This window comes from Herpailurus yagouaroundi, unplaced genomic scaffold, assembly GCF_014898765.1.
Source record: "Herpailurus yagouaroundi ecotype Mexico unplaced genomic scaffold, PumYag 308, whole genome shotgun sequence".
Taxonomy (NCBI): Eukaryota; Metazoa; Chordata; class Mammalia; order Carnivora; family Felidae; genus Herpailurus; species Herpailurus yagouaroundi.
The window spans coordinates 2,675,231-2,698,114 of record NW_024412525.1 but is presented as its reverse complement, the minus strand read 5'-3'; the positions used below and the strand labels follow the sequence as shown (position 1 = coordinate 2,698,114).

At 47.3% G+C, this 22,884-nt stretch overlaps 1 protein-coding gene across 11 annotated transcripts in view; it reads right to left on the bottom strand.

Annotated features, from left to right (window-relative positions):
- Nucleotides 1-22,884, bottom strand: part of NAV1 (neuron navigator 1) — a 246,203-nt gene that overhangs the window by 47,942 nt on the left and 175,377 nt on the right. Inside the window, exon 1 of one of the 11 annotated variants that reach the window (XM_040462210.1) lies at nt 21,901-22,073. The exons of the other annotated variants lie outside the window; for them this stretch is intronic. Coding sequence (XP_040318144.1) covers nt 21,901-21,953 — 53 coding nt within the window. The 5' untranslated portion in view covers nt 21,954-22,073. Of the gene's footprint in view, nt 1-21,900; nt 22,074-22,884 lie in introns of those variants that run through there. 11 annotated transcript variants of the gene reach the window in all.

Sequence of the window (22,884 nt, the reverse complement as noted above, 5' to 3'; positions counted from 1 at the left end):
ATGAGAATCATTCTTAGCTTTTTGGGCTGGGCAAAAACAGGCAGTGGAGCAGATACAGTCCAGAAGGCCCAAGTTTGCCAACCGCCGGGCTAGACCAAACTAAAAAGGAAAAGGAAAAGAAATAATAATTCCTCAATATACAAGTCCTGGGCCACAAAGCAGTTTTGGACCAAGAAGGACCCCCACTTTTATTCCCTTTCAGTGCCTTTCTGATCTAACCTGTTCAGTTGACAGTCAAAACCAAATTTTTCAACCAGCAATACCACTGGCTCGGTTTTGACTCAGGGAAAAAAAAAAAATGGGGGGGGGGGGAGCGGAGGGGGAGTCGCTGGTGAGAGGCGGGGGAAAAGAAAAAGAAAACACACTCATATTGTTTGCACCTCACCCCCAATCCTCCAGCAGAATCAGGCAGTACCACTAAGTAAGATGGGATTCAAACATATTTGCAGCTTTTACAATGATTTATGCAGGACTCACTGGCAGAAGCAAAAGCCTTTTGTAGTTAGAGATACAAAACCTGCTACACAGACCTGTTGGAGGAAGTCCTATAATTTTTTTTTAATGTTTGCTTATTTTTGAGAAAGAGAGAGAGACAGAGCGCAAGCAGGGGAGGAGCAGAGAGAGAGGGAGATACAGAATCTGAAGCAGGCTCCAGGCTCCGAGCTGTCAGCACAGAGCCCGACGCAGGGCTCGAAACTGCAAGATCATGACCTGAGCCAAGTCGGATGCTTATCCAGCTGAGCCACACAGGCGCCCCGGGAGGAAGCCCTATAGAGTGCACATGTCCTGTGTACGATTCTGTTATGATTATGGCAACGGAGAGTCAAGTCCTGCCACTCACCTTCCGATCTCAAATCACCCTGTTAGCTCACAGTGAGAATCAAAAGAAATGAAAAAAGACAGGAATCGGGCCCTAAAGTCATACTACGAGGCTAAAGAATCTGTGCAACTCTGAGCAGTTTCTGGCAGCTCCAAAAGATTCAGGCCAGACTGCTGGTGTGAAATGCTGAGCTGGCAAGAAACACCTCTAGCCTGTAAGCTACTCTCTCTTCGTGGAACGAGGCTTCACCACAAACCAAATGGACTGCCAGGCGTTCCCTTTGAACACATCGCTGCCCCCCCCCCCGCCCTTTTTTTTATTTCTTTGTATCACATTCAATCTTCACACTCGATTCCCTGGCCTTCCATTATCACCTTTTTTTTTTCTTTTACTCTATTAAATAATAAGTCCACTTTCTAACCTCTTCTTTAGAGTTCCACAGAAACGGAGATCATCTTTTTTCAATTCACCGAGCCTCAGTTTAAAATCCTGACTCAAAATAGAGGGCTAAAGCGCCACCCAAACTTTCTGCCTGTAATTACCCTAATGCTGTCCACATTGAATCTACAAAAGAAACACAAAACAAGGGACATTAAAAAGGAAAGCTAGCAAAAGAAAAACAAACACCAAATCCCAAATCCTAAAATCTAGATCTAGAGAGGAAAGTATTGGACCCTAATTCCTCATGTCTATCTGCCTGCATACTATCATGTTGACCTAGCATGCTGGTTAGAGACCCAAGTGTCTCTTTATTTACATCCAGGGGCGTGAGCACCTAGGAGGATATACTCAGGATAAATGCAAAGTATGTGACATTTAGTAATACACTTAAAGGGAACGGTCATCCAAATCCATGGATTCACCACGACTACTCTTGTTTTCCATTTCAAAAGTAATACTAAGAAACTAATCCATAGCAGAATGCAACCACTCCTCTCCTCCGTACCCTCTTGAGATCCCCAGGGGGAAATTCAGTGAACAACCTTGGATGAAGAGGGTTACTCTACCACAAGTCAAATGCAGGGTGACACAAGTCGTTGTCCCTTCACTAAATATAAAGGAAAATAAACACTCAGGGCTGGTTGGAGAGTGACACATAAGATAAAAGATGAAGCTGTGTCCCAAGTTATAGAAACTTTTTAAGGAAAATGTTTAAGGCTTATTTATTTTTGAGAGATAGAGAGAGCATGAATGGGGGAGGGGCAGAGAGAGGGGGAGACACAGAATCTGAAGCAGGCTCCAGGCTCTGAGCTGTCAGCGCAGACCCCGACATGCGCCTCGAACTCACGGACTGTGAGATCATGACCTGAGCCGAAGCTGGATGCTCAACCAACTGAGCCACCCAGGCACCCCAGTTACAGAAACTTTTAGTACAGCCTAGTTAGATCACTTTCAAGTTTCAACCTCAGTGACTTTGACTAGATTTCTTCATTCCCATAACTTTTGCAACTCCTCTTTATGTCCTGTCCTCATTTAAAGTCCAAACTAAAAGTATTAATCATATATGATGGCACTGGCCATGGGGGTAGGAGGAAAGGGTGGTAACAGTTTTCTCCTTTCACCTTCCCACAAAGACTTAGAACTTGAGATCTTGAAGGACTTTGTGGGTTGCCAGGGAGGCTTATCAATTTGTTACAGGGGGAGCTTGTCCGGTCCTTCAACCGGCACCTTGATATCATCGTTTCAAGAGAAATAGTCGTGAGAAGGTGGGACAATTTAAGGGCACTCCATAATCGACCATTTCTTAATCTGTACGGACTCAGCACTAAAGATTTCCCCTGGAGCCAGGCAATCCATATAAACGTCTGAGCCTGCTTTGTGAAAAACTGTTCATTTAGTCAGCAGGTAGGCTGGGATCGGACTCAACATCAGCTACTCCTTATGCCCACCCCCCCAAACATAACCAACATAAGCTCTACGTTGCTGGAGAAACGTGTAGCAATGTCCTGTACTTAAACAGAGGAAAGTCTGCAGTTTTACTAAAGGCTCACGGCTCTCTGGAAGACAACCTTACCTAATTTAGGAACCTGAGGGGACAACCAAATGATACTAACAAACACTCAGAGTCTTTGCATCATACCTTCCAACTTCAGAAATGCTGAGGCCCAGGGCTTGGTCTCCTTCAGTCTGCGGAGTGAACGCGGCTCTCTAACTCATTTGTTACCTGTCTATAAGCTTGCATCAAATCACAGCAGTGCCTCCACTTTTCTAGTACTGAATGCAGTTTCAATCCAAGAGGTGTTTTTTAAAAGGCATCTTCAATACGCTGCCTTTTATACTGATCCTTTTATCGAAAGGGCATGTATTTTACATTACTGTCTAGTGGAGATGCCAGATTTTGTGTTGATCCATGCAAACACTCTAATCTTAGTTTTCTTGGCGAACATCACCAACCATTATTAAGACAACAGTCACCGTGTGCCCAGTATTGAACTATGTATATACCGAACACTTTGCTGGCATTGAGTCTTCATATTAACCCTGAGTTAGATACCACTTCCGTTCTACCTCTATGAGAGCTGAAACTTAAGACAGGGGAAGTAATGCGCACAAGGTCCTACAGCAAGTTAACCAGAGCCAGTTTGGCATCAGGATCTAACTCTAAAGACCCTGTTTTTTAACCACTACATATACTATAAACAGTCCCTCCACGAGAGACAGAACGGAAGTTAGGGGTAGTCAATAGCAAAACTAAATTAGGCATTTACTCAGATCACTAGGGAACCATTTGGTATTACTTCTGCAGTGGATTATTTGGCAGCTTTCCAAATGGCGTTCCACTGGAGGGCAGTGATCACTTATGCATCTCCTGGGGCTCTTTGCACAAAAAGGTGGTCTCAAGGTCAAATTTAATTTGTGTCTGCTCCATCACTTTTACATCCTATCTCAACAGTTACTGAAGGCTGAGACTGACAATGGTGAAAAAGAAATGGGTTCGTTCCTAGATCTTCAAAGACTGCAAACCAAAACCCAATTTGCCCGGGATGACTCACTCCTGGCCAACTAAAGGGAGGGCTTTAGCAAAAAGAAGCGTGTAGGATAGTCTAACTTGACAGAGACCTTTCATATTTGCTCCAACCGATTCTTACAGACCACAAAGGCAAACTGTAGCATGAGCGCCACCAAATAAAATCTGGACGGCACGAGCACACAGTAGAATCGGGAAAAAGCAATTGTTGAGGTGGCAGAAGCATAGGAGGAAGAGTAGCTAATAACTGATTTAACCATCTGGTGGGTAGGTTGGTCTTCTTGGACAACCCTATTTGGCCCTCCTTCCCCCCTAGAAAAACCCATCCAGGACTCTACCTGGCCTTTGAATATCAAGTTCATTCTTCTGCATGTTGCTTTGCAAAGGAAGTCTTTTTAACCCACGCGTAAGAGTCTAAACACCATTCCCTCACAGTGAGGAGAGGGGGAAAATGCTGGATGAACCCCCCCCCCCCCAATTAGGACCGCTATATGCGGTCTTTTAGATTCAACAGAGTGCCTGTGGCCCTAGGGAAAGGGGAGCGCAGGGGCCGCCCTACACATGGCGCGGCCCTGGGCCTTCCACATGGGCCGCGTAATTGGCTGCGTCACCCCTAGAACTCCTCACTACACGCTCGCATCACGGCTAGGCGGGCCAAGTGATACTCGCGGTGCCTCCTTTTCAGACAGCTGTCTTACATTTCAGGCATGGGGCAGTCTTTAGGGTCTAAGTCGTCAGTGCGACGGCCCCTCACAGCTTTGGCTTGGGAATCTACAGCAATTTAGCGGCTCCTGCGGACTTCCGCCTCACCAGAGGAAGTCCCGCCCACCGGCTTCCTCTCCTCTCTATCAACACCTGGCAACTGCCAATGGCTCTTCTTGGCGCTGCGGTCTGTGCCGCTTGCGCGTCTGTTTTCCTTCAGGTGCTCATCTTAGATGGTGATCTGAAGTCCAGAGGCGTTATTTAGGGAGCGGCCATGTGTGGGAAGACTGGTGTGTGCTAAAAAACTGACAGCAACGGAATAGGGCCCAGGCCAGACTTGAGTATGAGGGCACTTTAGAGACGGCTTCCTCATGCAGAAGAGCTTGGTCACCCAATCTTGGAGAAACCACAGTCCTGCAAGCGCTAGACATCTCCAAATGCAAGAGGAAATGTTCCTCACTCGTGCCTCGCTGGATGAAAATGAATTCAGAATTGTTTCCTAGGCTAATGGCAGGTGTCCTGGGTCAGCTGATTTTAGAGAATGTCATTTGATTACAGCATTGAAGACGGAGTATATGCTGTGAGCCACAGTGTTGTGTAGCCTCTATTCCAAGACACAGGATCAAATACAGAAACTGAAAGAAACCTCTAAAGACTCTTCCCCCATTAGAGATCTTGAGGAGGAGTTGCTTTTTCAGATATTCAATGGAGTGTATGGCACAAAAGTCAAGGCCCAAGGGCAGGTTGTTGAACGGGGAGATAATGGGAATTGCTTTTGTTGCCGATGACATCCTGGTGAGAGAACCAGCAGCATTGCATTGGTCAGTGTAACAGTAGAGCTTTTATGGAAAGCTCACTTTAACATCCTCTTATACCACACCTACCACTATTATTGTAACTACGGAAGGAAACTTTTGGGGGCCAAGAAAGAATCATTAACTGATCAATCACAAAGCTAGCCTGAGTAGAAAAAGAAAAAAAGGAATTGTCCCGTAAGTTCCATGCCTTTTTTTAAAAAAAAATCCCTAGAGAAGGATTAAGTATATAAAAAAAAAAAAAAAAAAAAAAATACCGGATGCGTTGGAAGACAAACCTATTAGTCTGAAAAAAGAATTTTTCTTCAGGATGAAAATGCAGAGAATTTCTACATATTCAGTCAGGTGAATGCAAACTACCGGCTGAAAAGCTAAGCAGCAGGAGGTGGGGGTTCTGAGGCATCATGAATGAGAATGTTTTGCAGAGTCAGCCTGTTTGGCAACCGCCCAGGACATCATCAGCCAAGGAGGTCAAATGTTCAGTTAGCAAAGGTAGAGGTCCTTGAGATCCTTCTTGGGCCCTGCGTGGACATCTTGAAGAGAGAGATGAAACAATTCGAAGAGCTGATAAAATGGTTTTGTTTCAGAATAAACAAGAAAGTAGGAAGTGTTTGAAGAACTAGGCTTTTTAAGTGCCTGGAAATACGACTGTAGTGCTTTAATCTAGATAAACTCGATGAAAACACATGAAAACGGGAGATTTAAATACTTTCATGTAGGCTCTGCATTGTACTCATATTTGTGCACTTTCCCCTTCATTTCCAGTCTGTTCCTTGGAACATCTTAACTCTCAGAGGCAACGTTTAGCTCCTACCAGGGCTACTCTTTCCCGGTGAATCCATTCTGCTTACCCTCTATAATTAAAAACAAATAAACAAACAAAACAAAACAAACAAAAACCCCAAAGTTCCCTTCTAGGAGACTCTTCCCCATTTCAGGCATCAGGAGTGAGCCCCCTTTAAGGAATTCACCTTCCAGGTACTTCTCCCACATATAGGAACTCAAATGCCTTTATGTAAAAGATTTAATTATTTTTTAGTTTTTTTTTTAATGTTTATTTATTTTTGAGACAGAGGGAGACAGAGCGCGAGTGTGGGAGGGGCAGAGAGAGAGGGAGACACAGAATCTGAAACAGGCTCCAGGCTCTGAGCTGTCAGCACAGAGCCCGATGCGGGGCTCGAACCCATGAACCGTGAGGTCATGACCTGAGCCGAAGTCAGATGCTTAACCGACTGAGCCACCCAAGTGCCCCTAAAAGGTTTAATTTTTACTTTACTGGGGCAAGAGGTTTTTTTTTTCTCTGTGTGTATGTCAATTCTTTCTAGTATTGCTGCAGACAACTGAAGTATGTTGTGTGCAAAATGTTAACTGGACAATACTTAGGCAGGGTATTAAGTTACAGTTGTCTTTGCTTTGAATTCTTATCACTGCTGTCTAAAGGCACTAGTTTCTCTAAAATTTTTCTTAAAGTATCTAAAGTTATGCCTCTGTTCCTGACTGCACTGTATTTACGTTATACCTGAAGCTATATTTTCTTTAACATTTTGGTAAAATTACACTGTGTGAAATGTTAGTCATATGGATTGTATTGCTAATTTTATCTTGAGAGCCAATTATACATGTTGAATAAAATGAATTCTTTCCCCAGTTAAAAAACGGGTTAAGTTCATGATACTGTGGTTTATAATAAGAATTATATATATTTGGTTCTTGTCCCTGTTTCTGGCACAGAGCTCCTGAAATCCTGGGAACTTCCTAAGTGATGACAGTGATACCAGGTGTCTTTAGTTAGGTCAATGTGGTGACTTTTGGACCCCACCTAAGGATGGGGAGTGGTTGCCTGGGGAACCAATCACGCGATTAGAAGGTTGGAACTTTCAGTCCCTCTAAGGTTGAATTCATCGGCAAAGGCCAATGATTTAATTAGCCACGCCTACAGAATGAAGCCTCCGTAAAGACCAAAAAGGACAGCGTTTGGAGAGCTTCTGGGGTTGATGAACATGTGGAGCAGCTGAGACAGCCACTCAGGGGACCCAGAAGCTCCACACCTCTTCCCACATACCTTGCCCTATGTGTCTCTTCCATCTGGCTGTTCCTGAGTTGTATCCTTTTATAATAAGCTGGTACTCAAGTAAGGAAATGTTCTCCCGAATTCTGTGACCTACTTTAGCACATTAATCCAACCCAAGGAGGGGATGGGGGAACCTCTGATCTACAGCCGGGCGGTCAGAAGCCCAGGCGACAGTCTGGATTGGCAACTGGCGTCTGAAGCGGGTGGGAACAATCTTGTAGAAGTGAGCCCTTAACCTGGGGGATCTGATGCTCTCTCCAGGCAGACAGTGTCAGAATTCAGATGAATTGTGGGATGCCCAGCTGGTGTCAGAGAATCATGCATCCAAATCAGAGATCAATATAACAGGACAAAATAAAATTGTGTCCTGTGGTACAAGTAACGCAAAAATTCTAGCATCGATGACGGCGTTGAAAAAGTAAAAGCAGAGCCGGCAGGAGAGGGTTACCTCTGGTTTGATCCTGGTGCCTCCTCACTCATGAGCCGCATGGGGAGAACCCGCATTTGTAGGCTACCATCTGTCCTTTCAAACTGCCCACACTCACCGTCTTCACGTTACCTCACATGTACTCCTCCACCCACTGGAACTTGGACTTCATCCTCACCACTTCACTAAAATCTCTCTGGCCAGGATGACCAAGGCTCTGTATATTGCTAAATCCACTTAGGATTTTTTAGTCGTATTTCTCCAGCTTGTCAGTTGCATCTGTCAGTGTCCATCAGTCCTTGAAATTCTTCCCTTTGCCTCAGTGACAGCATTCTCTTCCTGTGCTCCCCCCCTTCCAGACTCCCTCTTCCTCTGCCAACTCCTTAAATTTTGGTCTTTCATTGTATGTGGCCCTTGACTTAACTGGTATTCTCATTCTACCCATTTTCCTTGGAGTTCTCTCCCTGGCATATAGGACAGCAAAGCATCTTCTTCTACAGGGTAAGAGAGGTTGGATGGAGGGGTCTGGCACAGAGTAGATTCTCAATAAAAACATGCTGAAGGAATGAAGCATGGGATATTAAAATGCCTTTAGGGATATGGTGGAGAATCCTACCAGGGTCTGTGGTGGGAAAGAAGGCCATATGGAAAAGCAACTGTTACTAAATGTCTTCTTCAAAGCAATTTTTTTCTACTGGGGGTTCCCAGGTCCTAATTTTCCTTCACATTCCCCCTCCTTGGACTTTCATTTGCCATCAAACTGGCAATGTACCTAGATTTGGCAAAGAGTATAATATCTTCAGCTTGGGTTCCTATAGTTGGGAAGGTTACACCAGGATCTTCTTTGTTCCATCTTTAGTTTAAAAACAATCACCCTGTAAAATTACTCATTAGAGACCAACACTTTACATAGCCCCCAATATGTTTCTGGAAAACAACGCCTCTTCAGAGTTTGCCCAGAACAGCTTAAAAACACAAGACAGAAGCAGGATCTGCTATGAAGTTGTTTATGTGTGAAAATTGCGTGACCTCTCATAATGAAAGCCATCTTGAGAACCCGAAGCCTTGTCATTTCTGTGGAAAACACTTATCCTGACCAATGCAAAATACACAGCATCTGAGTTGAGCACTATCACTTTGAAGGAATAATCGGAGAAGCACTGTAAAACATTACCCCGATCTCTTTAATAAAGGCATTTGAAAGATACATTCTTACACCAATGTTAACCACTCTCCGATCCCAGACAGTAGTCAGATATGAGGTCACCAAGTTTTCCGGTCATACACTGGATGGTAGAATTTAATAAAAAAAAGAGGTTTTCTCCAATTACCCAAATATGGGCTGAAATTTAAATATAGCACAATTGCTTCTGCTTTTTCCATTTACAAAATATGCTATGTAGCGTCTACAGGGGCTAATCAATTCTCCTCGGATGGACTGCAATAGTTATGCCACAGTGGTGCCCAAATTGACAACCTAAAAAGTATTTACAGTATCTTTCCCCCCAAAATAGCCACTCCTTAGATAAGTGAATGCTCTTCACTTGGGAAGACACGTATAGGCTGACCAAGAGAATTTTTTTGGCTTAGGGGGATGCGGGTTTCCAATCCATTCTCCGATCCCAAACGGATCTGAGATACTATACAAGGTAACCCTTCATCTGAGCTGCCTCCCCGCCCCGGCCCGAACAACCCATACATTCTTTCCTAATGTAAAGATTTCCAACAACAGCATAAAACTAGCTGTTAATAATAGGTCCCAACATGTAAATTACAGCGGTCTCCAAAAATAAAGCTTCATGGGGGAAAAATTTGCAAGTTACCACTGTGAGGTAGATGCAGTGAAAGAACAGTTTCCTCACACCACGGAAATCTGGATGTCCTCGCTCAACTGGCAGACAAGTATTCCGAAGGCAGTCCTTGGGAGCGATTTTTTTGTGTGTAAACCAAACCATGGCTTTTCCCTACCTCGCCTCTCTGTCTCCTGCTCCTCAACCAACCTTACAATTAAACACCCAAGGCTTGTTCCTAAGTCTCAGTCTTTCCTTATGTTTCTAGAGAGCGGTAAGAGGGCAGGGCGCAGGGGGCAATGCTGTAATCTGTCACCTTCTCAGCACTTTTTCTAAGGTAAGGACCGGGACCACGTGTTACTTGTGAAGTTTTCTTTCTTACCAACTAGCCCATAAATGCCTATAGCCCCGAGACCCTTAGAATGAGAGCACTTGATAAGGATTCCAAAAGCAGTGCTCCCAAGAGGCCCCCTAGGTTCATGCATTCTGAATAGCTTCCTCCCCCCAACCCCCTAAGATTCTCCACTCCTCTTTGATCAGTCCTACCAAGGAACACTGGGCAGGTCTGTCCAAAGAAATCCTAGCATTAAAAAAGTCCATTGAATGGAAAGTTTACTTGTCTCTTTAATCTAGGTCTTAAGAAAGGTTGAGTTGTCACTCCCACCATGGGGGGGGGGCGAGGGGGGGGACCACTGATCTGGCCTGTTGGGCATTGTCATTTTTACAGCCCTCTTGCCTTCATCTTTATCTCAAAATTAACCGCTTTCTTATCTTAAGTCATTTAGTTCATGGCCTGCTTACTCTTGGTGAAATATCTTTGTGGAGGGCTCTGAAGGTTTTTCACTTCAGAGAACAGGACAGCTGAATACCACATTGTGCGTGGGGGTCAAAGGTCAGCATCACAGAGAAAACCCAGCTAATGCATTGTGAAAGACCTTCATTTTTATGGGTGAGTCTTCCATGCATGTGAAAGTAAGCACATCTCTCACCTATCACAAAGCCTTGAACAAAAGGAATGAAAAGAAAAAGGAATCTTAATTCTTAACCAGTAAGTGGATGAAGTAAAGATCTTATTCCAGAGAAACAAAACGATATGCAGGTGTTCAGGCAAGGTAAAAAGCCACTCATTATATGCCCCAGGCATGACATTCTGCCCGCTTAAGGATGAAGGATGAATGGGGGAAAAAAATAACAGGGAACTGAAAAGATTTAAACTTCTCAACCCCTCACCTGCAAACGTCAGATATACCAAACGTTTCTGTGAGGCAGATGTCCGACCCCGTTTTCACAGAATCAGGTGTTGAAGTATCTGGAGTGCTTTGCAAACGTAAATACCTGGCCGTTTTCGTAACTGGTTATATTGCTTTCAACACCCCGTGAGATCGGATCGCCACATTTCTGCAGCAAATCCTCACCGACGCACTTTCCATTGAGACAACATTCCATTCCCTCCAAACCGCCTGTGTGCGGCTCAACTGCCGGTGCCCTTCATTCTCCTTCCAAGAAGGGGAAACTGAGGCTGGGAATTTTGCCCTGGGCGGTGGAACAAGTCAGTGGCAAAGTCAGTATTAGATTTCTGGGTGCTTCATCTCTTTCCTCCGGTACCAAAAATGTACTCCAATGCTGGCTGTGTATAAAGCACATACTTAGCCCGGGAGCCCTTTTCCCAGCCTCTCTGACTTGTCCTTCACTTATGCTTTCCTCCGACTGCCTCCTGCCTCATCACCTCCCCAGGTCGAGAGGGAGAACAGTTTTTGTTATCTAAGATACATATCTTAGGAAAAAATAACAATTTGGGGAACACAGGAAATGACTGGCTAGGAAACTGCTTTTGGTATTAACATGCTTTTCTTGGGCAACTGAATTGAAATCTCTGTTCTGAGGCTTTATGATCAGTCTGGGGCTTTGGCGTAATCCTTAAAGAAGTCAAAAGAAGGAAAATTGAAATTAAAAGAAGAGAAAGTTAATCAAAATCAAACTGGTTTTGTTTCTGGGAGAGGTGCCTTCAGGCAACAGACAGGAACAAAAACATCCTGTTCCTTCTTCCATTTTGTTCGGATGCTGGGTGGACCCAGAGCCACTTCTCAGCTTAGAAAAGGGGTCCCTGCAGCTCCCTGGCACAGACCCCTGCTATCCAAAAGGGGTCTGTGCCAGGAAGACCCTCTGCCTTTCTCACATCTGGAAGAACGAAGCCCTAATGGGGCTGGAAGGGAGGCAGAAGCTCAGGGTCCACTTGCCCTGCCCCCCCCCCAAAAAAAACTGTGACCGGTTTCCTCTCCGCCATATCCTCCTCCATTACTACGTATGTGCAAATCATCCGGGCAGATGGGTGTTTTTCTACATACAAAGGCTTCCAGAGAAGGCCCCTCCACACCTTCCTTAGGGCGCTCATTATGTGTCAAATCCTTGCAGCAGTTAAGTCCTTGTTACAGAAAATTACACAGACAGGCGCCCGTGAACCTACACGGTTCAAAGTACGAGAACCAGCCGGGTTTTCCCCAACACACTTCTGCTCTTCCACCTCCACTCTGCACACCTATACCACAATGCACTGTTGTCTCCACTGTCAGTTTCTTTCAGCGGAGCAAGATCGTCATGACCCAGAGCAACCTGAGAGCACAATCCTTCTAGAGTTTTATAAACGCCCCCCAGGACCTTCTAAGTCCTACACCTATCTCAATGACGGTTTTCCTGACAATTTGCCTTTTCAAGCTCCCCAAAGCCTCCAAGAATGCAGTTTTCATAGAAATGATTTTCTTTTTACACTCACATTTCATCCCCTTATGTAATCATCAAATGATACAATTTCAACTGGCATGAAGACACTTGGGAACAAACAGCTCTTGGTAAGTGTTGAGCTAGACTGGTGGGAGCACGTGGGTACAGACACAGCAAAGGGCAGAATTAGTGTTCAGTGTGCGGAGGGCATAAAAAGCAAGTCCGGGGGGGAGGGCTCTGCTCTATCTGATGCCTGGAAGCACGGCAGGAAGACAAGGGTGAAATTCATAAGGCTGAAGACATTAGCGTAGCTCCACCTCTGACCTTTCCTCCTCCTCAATATATTCCTCCTTGCTTCCCCTCTGGGTTTCTTTGCTAAACGTGAGACCAACAGTGGGGCTAAGCAAAGTGAAACTGACAGAAATAAAACTTCAGGTTATTTCTGATTCCTTGGGCTCAAATCACTCAACCAGCATTATTTTACTTGGATGGCATTATTTTACTGGTAGAATCATTCTGGTTTAGACAGCGTCACAGTTCAACTTTATAAAAGAGACAAGGAGTGGCTAAGAGGCTTGCCACAGCAGACCGTTATGTGAAAACCAGAACCAGACCCAGGAGTTTCGACTTCTTTGGGGGTCTCCTACAGATGGCAGTGCCTCCCTGGCACGGCAAGATTTTTTTTTTTTTTCCAAGGGCTTTGGACTTGCTGGGGATCAAAGCTGCTTCCACAATGAACAGCTCTGTGCAAATTTCCAGAATTAGTTTCTCAGATAGCAGGAAGGCTCCTGAACCAGGCTGTGCAGGAGTAGGCAATGACTTCCTCCCTCCTGCAGGAGGCATGGTTAGTTTTTCAGACCTAGGACCTGACTGGTCTTTTACCCCCTGAGGTTCAGAGGCTGGGGTGGAGGCTGGTGGAATTTCCCTGCTGAAGGAACTGAAGTGTAGCAGCCCAGATTCCATCTCCCTTCCTAAACACGCCGTATATGCTAATCCTCTGGGACCACAGCTTTGCCAGGATTTCCATATGGAGACTCCAGAAGAAAAACAAACACTTAAAAGATAACGGCAAATATGAGATTCATCTATGGGAGATGAAAGCAATTTCTAGAAACCACAGGAGAAAACTGGTGTTATTACATATACCTCCCCCTTCACATTTAATTTACGAGTCTGGGGGAGAAGGCCCCTGTTAATGGGACAAAGACAAGAGAGGAAAATTAATAAATTAACATACTGCTCATTACACTTCAAAAGTAATTCTAAAATGCATGATAAGCATGGAGATTAGTGGTCTCTATGGATTTTCCTCATTCAGAGAGCCACCTTTTCAGGAAAAGGTGATTTGTAAGTCGTTCCCCCCCCCCCCCAAGATCAGCTCAATGCTAGCCTAAAAGGTATCTGCAAAGTTATCAAACATGAATCCCATATATTAGAGGGCCACTCATGTGAGACTGCTGTGGGGAGCTCCGAGTTCTGGAAGAGTCCTCCGAGAACAAGCACTTAGTAGCAACAGGTACGGAAATCTGAGTTGCAAGTCCAGGACCTGGAAATTACAAGGATGTTCACCTAGAATTTATGAGAGCCAAGCTTAAATGGGGAGAAACAGTATAAATTATGGGAACCGAATACATATTTAACATGAAGAAATAGGAAGAAATGGCACACATGTTCAGAACACGGAAACACATCACGATGTAAACAAGGATTTCATTAGGGAACTCTTTCCAGACAGGAGGCATCCATCTCCAGGGTCTGATTAACCAAAGAGGTGCTGCTTTCCAACTGTGTATCAGAGAGAATTAAGAACAAGGTCTAGGATGTGTGCCACGGAACATTGCTGTTATGTTAGCCACTGTGTCTAGGGGGTCAAATTCCAGAAATCCTGACACCCAAGAATAATTCCCAAGTATTTGTTTTCCCTGAGGGCCTTTGGGCCATAATTCCACTCACTGGCAGAAATACTACTTCTGTTTAAAGCTGTTAAAAACCTATTTTTAAAATCACACAGTTGGCAGATCACCAGGATCAAAACCTGGTAATCTAGTATAGTCTTATAGAAGAATTGAAAATAATCCATGGGAAAATGTGCCAAACCTGAAAAACAACACTTTCATGCATGTGTGTGCACGCGCGTGTGTGCGTGCACACACACACACACACACACACACACACTCGCTCTCACAGGAGCATGTGTGCACGCACCAGACAACTCTCAGAAGAATGAGGAGGGCCTAGCAGGACATTAAAGATGACGGACTGGGATGTGTCTTATGTTCCAGTTTTCCTACCTATTACCCAATGATCTTCCTGTTCCATAAATTCTCTTCAAGACACATCTTGGGTCCAGGGCCCTCCCTCCCTCTTCTTCCATACCTGAAAATCTTCCTCCTTCCTGAATACACTCTCCAAATTTCCTTGCAGTCTACATTTGAACTTTTCATGACTGCCACACTCACTGTCCTCTTGATGCAATGCCCGTAGACCTGGTTTTCAGTCTTTCTTTACATTTTCGACTTGCTTGCTCCCTATTTCCAGCTGCTGTTATTCCTAGTGCCAGGAGTCAACATCTGACCCTGTAACAGGTTAATCATACCATCATGTGGATTGAAAGCAGTGGTCTTTTTTTCTCTTTGTAGTGATTAGCACAATTCTTGGCACACAGTAGGAAATTAACAAATACTCACTGGTGGCTGACTGATATGTAGCTGTTATATTTTGGGAGATAGGACCTGACCCAATCTAAACAGCTCTAAGTGTGATGTGGCACAGGCTAAGCACGGTATATATAAATTTGTACTGTTACATTAAGCGCTTATAATAGAATCCTGTGAGCTATGTGTTGTCACTATTAAATTCCACAGAGACACCGCTTGAGTAAGAGTCCCTGGCCCCTAGGAACTTATGATTAGACAAAAACACCACCATATGACAAATGGATACGGAAAAAAAAAAAAAAAAGCTGGAAAGCTGCTTCCCTGGAGGTTGGAGAACCTCATTAACAGCTCTCCTTTCTAAAAAATGACCATCCCAGCAGGGAGCCGCGGCATTCTCAAGCTTGCAGAAAGCGCCAGGCTCCTAGGCCTCACATTCAGTCTATGGTGGAATGGGCTGTGCAGCCAGGCAGAGCTGTCTGAATTTCTGCTCCACCACTTACTGGCTGTGACTTGGGACAGGCATGGTCCCCTTCCTGAATGCATGCGCACATCACAAAAATGGCCACATCCCCATCAGCCCTTCTTGGTTACTGGGAGGAGTAGACAAGGCCAAAAAGCACCCAGCTCAGGTCCCAGCAGGTAGGTAGGTTCACAACTTCCCTCTGCTCTCCTCTTTTGAAATCCCTACCCCCTACTCAAATGGCACCTGTAGCCATACATTCAACAGGAAAACCAGTTTGTGAGGGATTTGCCACATCCTCTGTAAGTCTGTGGGTTACATCAAGCTCTTCTTTTAATGTTTATTTATTGTTGGAGAGAGAGAGAATGTGTATGAGTGTGTGAGAGGGAGAGGGACAGAGAGAGAGGGGCACAGAGGATCCCAAGCAGGCTCCTTGCTGACAGCAGAGAGCCAGATGCGGGGCTCAAACTCACGAACCAGGACATGACCTGAGCCGAAGTCGGACACTTAACTGACTGCGCCACCCAGGCTTCCTGGCATCCAGCATTTCTTGATTGTGTTGACTGTGTAAACAGGCCAGTGGCCAGGCTGTTGTGCAGGGACACATGCACACGGACAGGGGTTTTCAATGTTCTTTCCTTTTCAATATGTCTCCCTGAGTGATGTGTCAGAGTATTCACGGGATAGAGGCTTCCTAAGATTTAAATGTCCAATACTGTCCAAGAATTTGGTATTTCTAGGAAATTCCTAAAGCATCCCAAGAAAGTCAGGGTGAGGATGAATTCTCATATCGGACACATTCTCCACAGGCGTAGCGTTATTTGACTCTGCTTTAATGGCAAAGACAAGGGCAGGCCATCGTTCTGGTCATGAACTTCACCTGAGATGTAACTGACCTCGTTCCCACCCCGCCCCGCGCCGCCACTGCCGGGGCGGGGACAAACAAGCCGTTTGCATTATCAAAGGCTTCCAGAGAGGATTCCTGGTGGTGCTGAGCAGTGAAACATTTACTCAGTTGTCTGTTTCAGAGTTCTGCCTTAGACAAGGAGGCTCTGTGATCAAAGAAGCCACAGTGATGGTGGGTCTGGGCAGAGAAACTAGAAGATGACATATAGCCTCTCAACTGAGGAAAACGCCTCCCTCTCTCCTCAAATGAGCTCTTGTTCCTCTGGAAAACTCTTATTTTTGCTTCAAGGCCCAGTGAAAATGCCATCTTTCAGTCAAGTCCTCCCTGACCGCTCAAACTACGGCCCCTCCCTGCTTGCTTCCACTTACTGCACGTATGATCTGGTGTCCCAATTATTTGTGGTTTCCTCCGCCAGACTGCATCCTCGGGCATTATTCCTTGTCACGGTTCTCATGATTTAAAATAAAATGTAGGTATGCGCTTGTTGACTTTTATTTATCCGTTTTCACCCCCCGCAAAATATAAGCTTCTTGAGGGCAGGGACTATTATGGCGGTCTAACTGATCACTATTGAACTCTCAGTTCCCTGGGATCTGTGAGGCACTCGCTACAGGTTGTTGAATGAATGAACAAATAAACAGGGGCGCCTGGGTGGCTCAGATGGTTAAGCATCTGACTCTTTTTTTTTTTTTTCACATTTTTATTTATTTTCGGGACAGAGAGAGACAGAGCATGAACGGGGGAGGGGCAGAGAGAGAGGGAGACACAGAATCGGAAACAGGCTCCAGGCCCTGAGCCATCAGCCCAGAGCCTGACGCGGGGCTCGAACTCACGGACCGCGAGATCGTGACCTGGCTGAAGTCGGACGCTTAACCGACTGCGCCACCCAGGCGCCCCAAGCATCTGACTCTTGATTCTGGCTCAGGTCACGATCTTACGGTTTGTTAGTTTCAGCCCCGGGTCAGGCTCTCTGCTGACAGAGCGGAGCCTGCTTGAGATTTTCTTTTCCCCTTTCTCTGCCCCTGCCCTGCTCATTCTCTCTCTCTCTTTCTGTCACAAATAAACTAACAAACTTTAAAAAAAATAAATGGGGACGCCTCGATGGCTCAGTCAGTTAAGCATCTGACTCTTAATTTTGGCCTAGGTCATGATCTCACGGTTTGTAAGCTTGAGCCTCCGATCAGATTCCGCACTGGCAATGCAGAGCCTGCTTGAGATTCTCTGTCTCCCTCTCTCTCTGCCCCTTCCCTGGTCTCTCTCTCTCTCTCTCTCTCTCTCAAAATAAATAAATAAGCATTAAAAAATAAACAAACGAACAAATAAGTGTTAGCTCTGTTTCTCCAGCACCTAGCATAATGACTGGCACAAAGTTATCACATAATAGAGGCTGAATAAATAAGGTGTTTTTTAAACAATTATTTTTTTAAGTGGCCTATTTTTTAAAATGTTTATTTATTTTAGAGAGAGACAGAGCATTAGTGGGGGGAGGGGCAGAGAGAGAGATGGAGGCAGAATCCGAAGCACGTTCCAGGTTCTGAGCTGTCTGCACAGAGACTGACATGGGGCTTGAACTCACAAACTGAGAGGTCATGACCTGAGCCAAAGAGGCCCTTAAGTGGTCTATTTTTATGTAAACTGCCATCAAAGAAAATGGATGTATAGGGGCACCTGGGTGGCTCCGCTGGTTGCTTGGTTGAGCATCTGACTTCAGTGTAGGTCACGATCTCAGGGTTCTTGTGACTTTGAGCCCCCACAGAGTGGGTCCTCTGTCCCTCCCCCACCACCACCTCTCCCCCACTCATGCTCTCTCTCCCAACAATAAATAAACATTAAAAAAAATAGGATGAAGAAAGTAAAAAAGAGGATGTATAAATATGCCATCCTAGTTAACATAGAATTCGGACTGAATAGAAATCTGAAGATGGGTAATTAAGAATTTTAGAAAAAAGTGAAAGATATATTTCTAAGCAAGGAAGTTATTTAGTCTATTATACGGATAGGCATCCTTATTAGGGTCCTAGCAAAATGGAAGGAAAAAACGCTAAGGAAAAAAGCAAACTGAAGAATCCAGGAGGAACTCCTACTGCCTGAGAGGGACCTCAACTAGGAAATGTCACTTGTAAAAAGCTCCTTTGCTGAAAGCACTTTGCTTTTCACATCAGCTTGTGTCATGACTACGTCCTAGTGAGGCAGACTGGTTGGGAGTTAGGCCCATTTTAGGGAGAAGGAAACTGAGGCCAGAGGCTAAGCAACCTCTGTAAGGTCACAAAGTTAACTGTAGTGGAGCCCTAGTCCCCAGGCAGGTCAGCACACTCCATGCTCTCCCCACCTCACTCTCACTGAACTTGGAGGCCAACTCCAGACCTTTGCTAAGGCCTCGAATACCCTTAAGTCAACATTCCCTGCGCCTAATCAGTGTCGGTGAGAATAATCTTATTGCAGTGTTCAGGGGTTGGCTTCAGAGTCAGACAGATCTAGGTGTGAAAACAAATCCCACCACTGTGATACAATTACTGAACCTGCCTGTGCCTCAGTTTCTACGTTTCCAAAGTGGGATGATAATAAAATATACCTCGTGTGGTTGTTGTACGGATGAAATAAATGAATGTTTATAAAGTACTTAGCATAGATGGCGTTTTTGGAGCATCCCGTTATGGGGTGAAAAGTGGTTGGCTCAGATGTTGGATACAGCCTGCTGCCATACTGTCTTCCATACTGTGATGCTTCCTACTTGGCACCTCTCTCTTCCCTGCCTCCCAGGCAGAGGGCAGGGGCTTAGCGGGGAGAGGTTAAGCCGACAAGTGTCGTTTGCCTCTCTTGTGCCCAGCCCCATAAAACCCACTAACAAGAAGCAGCTCGTTGGCTTCGCTGTCCCCAGGCATTTTGTCCTTTTGCAGAGGTTGAGTTTGTGCCAAGCTGAAGCCCTATGCCCTGGGGGGCGGGGGGGAGGGGTCTCTGTAGGCTCAGCAATGCAAGTGTGAGCAGGTCTCGTTCCCACTGGTCCCCAGGCTCTATAAGGGCCCTTTCTAAGAGGGAATCGTGGAATGCCGAAGGGGATAGATGCCTGCACCCCAGGTTCCCTGCTTGGAAGAATCTGAAGGATGGTGATCTCTGGAGCAGGAAAGAGAGGGGTCTCCAGGAGAGACTGTAACACTCGAGATGGGCAAGAATGGTGCTTATGGAGACAGCCTTCCATGATAGATGAGCAATCCTGCCAGGCATCTGGGAAGGAAAGGCATCTGCTCTGAGGCAAGGGAAGGGGCCAATGGCCGATCACAGCTCAACTCATCAAAAGCTGGTCATGGAAGTACTGCGGGCCAATTAAGCCATTCACCCCGATATACCTCACATCCTCTCCAGGCTGCTTCCTTCGGAGCTTAGGGGAACCTGTGCCTGAAGGGCAAGCATCTCTTTGATCCCTGTTGGCCCCAATCAAACATCATTTACAGGGAAGGTTTAGAGCTGTCTCCAGAGCAAAGGCCTGGGCTAAGCTCTCCCTCTATGGATTGCAGCCAGGGTAGTTAAATTTTATATTTGAACTCTGGCGATTTGAGGACTGACTTCCACTTTACAACATGCCCTCTCTCCTCACCTACCGAGAACAATTGGCCTGAAAGTTGTGGGCTTTGGTGGAAAGGAAACTACAGCCCAACCTAGCCCCACCCTAGCAGGCAGCAGGCTGAGTGGGTGTAATGTGATCCGCTCCTCTCCCAGGGCTGTGGCAGACAGGTCCCCGCCCTGGCACACCTGCCCAGAAGTCTGTTTCTGGTAAGGAGCTAGGTGAGTACTCAGCAGCTGTGGCCCCAGGATAGACACTAAGCTCACTATACAAAGCCTAGGTCTCCTGGGGTGGGGTGGAGCACTGCAGGGGGGCAGGGAGAATATCAATTCAAAAGAAATGAATGATAGGGTAACCTAGAAAAGGCTGTGTGTAGGAAAGGAGTGATGGGAGAGCATGCTGGAGCCAGCTAAAAGATTTTCACATCTTCCAGTGGTGAGGGAAGCAAAGAACTCAAGCGTAGAACCCCTGCAAATCTTGATTCAGCGGCAGTTATAATCTTGCATAGGCACACCCCGTGTGGACCTCAAGTAGCTTCTGAACTGGGTTGGCAGTGGTAGAAGTGGAGAACGAGGTCAGGAACAGCCTCTTCCTTCTACCTTCCTCGGGACCCAGCGACTCAGGACTCACCCCAGGATGTCCCCAGGAGGAAGAATCCCCAGAGGTCCCTAAATAGAGGTAGTCTTGGTTCATACACTGGTTCCTCTGAAAGACATCTCCCACAGGTTATCCTAGCAAAGTTAGTCCAAGGGTCCCAAGTCCCGCTCCAGAGTTGCTGTCATGTTGTCCCACTGTGGTAGGGGACAGAAGTTTGGGGCCAGGGGGGACTCTGGCCTCCAAGGGCTCTCAGGGCTGCAGTCGCCTCTCCCTTGCCAGGCCTTGCCCTGTTCTGTTACTCTGACCCTAGGCCCGAGTGTGCCCGAGTTGCAGTGGAGCTTCCAGAGAGCACTTGAGGCTCCCTGCCAAGGAACCATGGGGAAGGGGAGCATGTTACGGGGTGCAAGTCTGGGCTCTAGGGGTAGAAAGCTGTGAGGAGGTTTGGGGGTGGGAGTGGTCTCCGCATCAGGCATCTGGCCTAACCTCCAACTTCCTCCAGGCAGCCAAGTCAGAGGGAGGCTAAGGGGAGTGTGTATATTAGGGTGGGAAGCTCCCAGAAAAAACCAGAAAGCATCAACTCTCTTCCTCTGGCTGCTGGAATTTCCTAATCCTCTCTTGGAAGTGCAGTTTCCAAGTCAGCTCTGGGGGGTCCCTGGCTGGTTGTGGTCACATTCTCCTCCCCTTAGTGGGGAGCTTCTGGGCTTGGGCCCCCCTCACCACTGCCCAGGATTGGTCTGCTGTCCCCCACAGTGCATCTCCCAAATACCCCTGCTGTTCATCCCTTCCCAGAGTAGTCCCAGGCTTCACTCCCTCTCAGAGGAATCAAACCAGCTGTGGGGTCCCAAATTCACCCCCAGCCCCCCACCTCAGGTCTCACCCCTCCGTCTCCCCCCACCTCCTTACACCCCCCACCCCAGGCAACCCCCAGAGCTTGTGGGTCAGGGAGACCCTCCCGCTGAAGGCTCCTCCCCTTCCACTCTCCAAGTACCGGAGAGCCCGGACCCTCCAGAGCTGGAGGAAGGGGGTGGGGGTGGGAGGACGCACCCCCTTCCCCCTCTAATGCACTGCAGAGGCAACCATCCAAGTTCAATCAAGTTGTGCTATTGTCTCAGCTTTGTCCAGGTCTCTGGGGAGCCCAAGAGCCTTGCTGTGCCTTCCCTCTCCCCTCCCCAGACCCCTCTGAACACACACCTCCAACTCCCAATGCCAACCAGCCCAACGTTCTTGGGGAGCCAGAAAGCTCTGGCGGCGCTGGCACTCCTCCCTCCTTCTGTCATAGAAGCAGGGCGGCCAAGACCCTCCTTCTTGCAGACCCCACACCCACTGCTGCGGTGGAGCCTGGAGCGGCGGCGGGGGGCTGGGGGACTCCCAACCCGACCCCAGCACTGCGGCAGGGGCCGGGCGCTTACCTGCGGGGGAAATTCACCGTCCTTCCCGACCTGGGCAGGGGCAGATGGAGCATCTTCCCCGGCTCAGGCGGCCATTCGCGGGGGGGGCACCCAGTGCCCTCCCCGGACCGCGCTCCCCGGCACCGCGGACACCCGAAGAGGTCTGAGCCCGGGCCACGCGGAGGACCAGACACCGAATGCTCGCCGGCCCTCCGCTCCCTTTCCTCCCCACCACCCGGGCTCGCACTTACGGCTCCAGCTGTACTTAAAGCGACAGAGCCCCATTTTGCCGCTGCTGACTTCTGTCCCGAGCCCAGGCGATGCAGGCTGAGAGCGGGCTCTTTAACGCCCAGAGCAGGTAGACAAAGAGCCACCGCAGCCTCAGCCTTCCGGTGGCCTCGGAAGCCCGGGAGGTGCAGAGGAGGGCTGGGGGCCTCGACCTCCACCTGGGCTGCTCCAGAGTTAACCCCCGGGCTGCCAGCTGCGGTCCCCTGGGCGCTCTTACTCTCGCTACATAGGCAGAAGGGGGTGTGGGCAGTGAGGCAGGGAACTGGGGTGCACTGGTGGGCACGGGTAGGGGAGGCCTGGGCTGAACATTCCCCAGGCAGGGTTTCCTCCCAGCCCCCTCCTGGCCCCTTTCCAGACTCTAAAAATCAGTCAGAGTAAGAGCAGGGGACCAGGACATCACCTACACAAGAAGTGTGGAGGGGGATGAAGGTCAGACCACAGGTACAAACAGCCAAAGGCTGGCTCGGAAGCTGTTCTACTTAGAGAAGTGGGGTGGAAGGGGAAGGGTGGAAGGTGTGCCCTCCAGTAGTGAGACAACCTGTGGGGGGTTGGGGGGATGGAGTTAACATTTCTCCAACTTGGGGGGGAATAGATTAGGTGAAAGGTGTGCATGTTGAGGGGTGATTGCCAGGGAGAAAGAACAGTACACATCATGCAAGGGTCAGTGCCTTCATCCAGGAGGCGTTTGCTGCTGACTGGTTGAGAAGAAAAGGACCC